The following is a 3,957-nucleotide window of genomic DNA, read 5'->3' as shown; positions in this document are numbered from 1 at the left end:
ATTATGTATTTATTAAAGACTAAGTAGATGGTATTATATTTTTGTAAAAGGGAATTGTTAGTGATAAAATCAATTGCAGTATTTCGATAGAGTATCTGCTATTACAGTGAGTATAAGAAAAACGTGCGCTAACTTGACAGGGTCGAAGGTTAATACAGAGTAGATTCCTATCTTAGTGGACCACTTTCTTATTCAATGATAATAGAAAAATGAAATGAACAAAAGGTTCTCGGCCTTGAAGTTTTATAAAGTATTCCTTTAATACGGTGCGTTACGTAATATTACACTAAATTATATGTTGTGTTATCCGTAACACTTTAATTTATATATTGAAGTTATACTTCTTTTGGCGCGATGGAGAAGAATAATGAGAGTGAATTTTTACGATGCGCCCGCACACCAGCACCTAAATTCGACATCGTACAGTTAGATCATAGACATGGAAATCGATATTATTTTGGTGTTTTTAAATCAATTTCATATACGACGGTGATAGTATTTACTAATATTTCTTTTTAATTTTTTGTTTCAATAAAATCTTTTTGATTAATTTTAATATTTTTTTGTTAATATATGTATTTCTTTCTCGTGTTAAAGTTTACTCAGTAATAGGAATTTGACAAAATGAAATTACGATTTATTAAATATTTTTTTTAATTTGTTTCTGGCGGAGGTAACGGAAAGGAACGAAAACCGGCAAGATTATCTTTAGAGCCTCATACATCTTCATAAATCTTAAATTAATAGCATCTAACGCAAACAATTTTCTGAATATATTAATAATTTATAATTAAGGCACTTTGTACACGGCTTAAATTACAAATATATAGTATACATCTAATATTCGTGTATGACACTCGGCAAATGCCATATGACTAGCGATGTCGCTACTTGCGACAAGAACTGTACACTGACTCACTTAAAACTAAACACTTAATATAACTTATATTACGTCGTAAAACACACATATAATCCATCATCATAGTATTTTATGAAATCAATAATTTATAAAGAAATTTACAAAATAAATTAAATTAAATATGGCGACTAATAACTACAAATTCGAGATCCTGAATTTAAACGGAGTCTTTCTTAATAGACGTGAACTGGGGCTGTCGACTGAAGAGCTTGGTGAGGGTGACCCGTAGGAAGAGTTTCAGGTCTGTATTCATATGGGGATGTAGCTGGCGCACCACATCCACCTTCTAAGTGTTTACTCAGGAGTGACATTCTTGAAAATGTTTTTCCGCATCCGGAACACGAGTACTTTTTGACATCAGAATGAGTTTGCAGGTGTGCGCGTAGATTCGACCTGTCTGCAAACGCTCTGCGGCAATGGTGGCACGAGAATGGTTTCTCTCCGGTGTGAGTGCGAATGTGTCCTTGTAGTAACCAGGGTCTCGAAAAGGCTTTGCCGCATAAGTGACATTTACACGGCAACGTGTGTGTCCTGATATGCATCTTCAGTGCTCCAAGAGATGTGTAAACCTTGGCGCAGTATTTGCAGCTGAATGATTTTCTTGCTAAACTTCCTTCCGCTGCAGCGCAGTGGTACTGTTGGTGTTTGGAGAGCCCAGAGTATGTGGAATAAGATTTTGCACAGTCGGGGCATTGGTAGCGTGGACGACGGGGAGCTGATACTGACACGCCTGAGTCTGATGACACGGATCCAGGGGATCGTAAGTCTTCGGGACAGGGAGGTGGAGAACATGATGATGGAGGTGACGCTGGAGAGTACCGCGAGTACATTTGCGTTGGCGGAGATAGCGCGGGGGCGGCGGGGTAGAGATCTTCCATGGGATATGTGGGATATAGTGTGGGCAGGTATGGATAGTGTGGTGTGGGTCGGGCGAGCTCGGTGGGCTCCAGGCGAGCACGACATGCTGCCAAGTATTCCAATTGTTGGGACCATTCCCGTGGCTCCAACTTTACGGCAGCCGCTGCTACTGGTGATGAAGCTTTGCTAGGGTAATTCCCAGTCTTGGATAAATCCTCTGGTTTTGTGCTCAAATTTTGTGGTTCATCATTTTCCATATCACCTGATGACAAAGAAAACGCAATTTAGTTCGAGTTGTCTGAAGATTTTCTAGCGATTTTATTGAATTAAGACTTAAAGAAATGCCTAGTTTTAACTCAATGTAAAACATTTAAAGAAGAGTATTTATAAATACTATTTGAATTTATTTGTATAAGCTGCATTATTAAAATGTAATCAATAATATTCTTAACCTGATCATATTTCAGTTATAAGGTTAATATATTTTTTATTTTGAATAACTTTACGCTACCTAGTAAAAGTTGTATTAGTAAATATAGCAATTATGTAAAAAATACTTACAATGATTGTAATCGTAGTAAAGTCTGGTGGGCATGTGGGCGGGGTGGGGCGGTGTGGTGGGCGGCGTCGCCGGCCGCTCCTCCCGCACCATTACCGGCCGCTTCTTCAGCGGACAATGCGCATACTTCTTGGTTAACATAGCACGAGCCGATTGATCTTCAACAAGCATCTTCACACAATTCACAAACACTTAATCGTCAAAATAGTTAATTAAATCACAAATTCACAATCCGTTCATCACAGTTGCGCGGGAGTCGTAAAACTGGTATAACTTAAATGACGTGTGCACAGTTCGAGGTCGGAACGAGAAGTGATGCGGTGAGGGAAGGCCCCGCGGCTTATATGCGCTCCCCGGCGGCGGCGGCCAGGTGGCAGCGGGAAGGCTCGCACGTGCGCCGGGTCCAATCGCGCAGGGGCGGGGCGGGGCCGGGAAGGGAGGGGGGGCGGCACCTGCGCCTGCACACCGCACCCGGCTTGCCGCACCCGGCAACGTCGTGCGATATGCTCAGCTTCATCAACTTTCCGGTCGAAATCGTCGCCAACGATCTAATTTTTTGCGCAACTTGGGGTTAAGCACCTTTGAACTGAGCTATACATCTTTGTGGAACGGTCCCGTCAGAATAATAATAACCGAAACAGCCGTCGCGTTGCATTTATTATTCAAATTCGAAATTCAATTCATTAAGCAAGCTCAGCTTTGTAAAAGTATTAATAAAACTAGGTTTTATTTAACGGGACCGAGTATGGGTGTTGAACAATTTGTTTTTAAATTACTCATTCATGAATTCAAATAACAGTCTTTGAAATTAATCATAATAATAATTGTACTCAGCAAAAAAGGCAACGTCTCGATGACACACATTAGACATGATCAAAGTAATAACAACTTAACGTATAAAGGAGAGCCTCGTTATTTACCTTGGCCTCATTACATCTTCCTTTTATGATTCGATAAACTCAATACGGGAACAATATCGTAAGTACAAGAATCAGAAACATACAATAGTTTGTTTTTAAGGTTAACATCATTAAAAAAATCAATCGTGCTACCTTTTTATGTCTGGGCCTCAGATTTCTGTGTCCGTTTCATGATCATTTGGTAATCCAAGAGGCAAGTAGGTGATCAAATCAGAAGCCTTCTGTACCTGACGCACTCCCTCGACTTTTTGGTCTTTCAATGTTCGAGCGAATGTTTAATACGCACATAGAAAATATGAAAAGATGAGTGCACTGCTCTTTAATAAACATATGAAAATTATTTTGTCCATGACCGTGACAGTCGAGTAGGTACATTTATTTCACAATTGAAACCCAATAAATCTGTTGAACGCGCAATAAAATCCAAACCTCATACGTCACATTGGCATATCTATCGGACGTTTAGATAGTGTTCTACATTGCTTGTTTATTGTATGTACGTTTATCAAAAGTAATCATGGCGAGAACTGGTGAGAAAATAGGGCAAGTTATGAATGCTCCTTATGCCGGAAATCACTAATGTATGTATTAAGTAAATACTAAATTGTAAATATATATAAAACCGATAAGGCTCCTTGCCTCTTAAATAATTTATTACCTAGGTACTAAATATACAAACGTCTGAATAAATATCACATAAT

General features: G+C 39.2%; 1 protein-coding gene across 1 annotated transcript; it reads right to left on the bottom strand.

Moving 5' to 3' along the window:
- Positions 1–653: 653 nt before the first annotated feature.
- Positions 654–2,653, bottom strand: LOC110998679 (zinc finger protein SNAI2). Its single transcript, XM_022267435.2, has 2 exons — positions 2,339–2,653; positions 654–2,039 (listed from the first exon to the last, which is right to left on the bottom strand). Exons 1-2 carry the CDS (start codon positions 2,505–2,507, stop codon positions 1,093–1,095), a joined length of 1,116 nt encoding a protein of 371 aa, XP_022123127.1. The 5' UTR covers positions 2,508–2,653; the 3' UTR covers positions 654–1,092.
- Between the last annotated feature and the right edge of the window lie 1,304 nt (positions 2,654–3,957).

Source organism: Pieris rapae, chromosome 16 (genome assembly GCF_905147795.1).
Source record: "Pieris rapae chromosome 16, ilPieRapa1.1, whole genome shotgun sequence".
Classification (NCBI taxonomy): Eukaryota; Metazoa; Arthropoda; class Insecta; order Lepidoptera; family Pieridae; genus Pieris; species Pieris rapae.
This window is presented reverse-complemented; position numbering and strand designations above follow the sequence as displayed.

Bases quoted from the DNA above. Each gene is read 5' to 3' on its own strand.
- LOC110998679 (XM_022267435.2), bottom strand. From the start codon at position 2,507: ATGCTTGTTGAAGATCAATCGGCTCGTGCTATGTTAACCAAGAAGTAT. The intron at 2,040-2,338 runs GTAAGTATTTTT...CTTTGTCATCAG, and splicing joins TTACTACGATTACAATCATT to GTGATATGGAAAATGATGAA.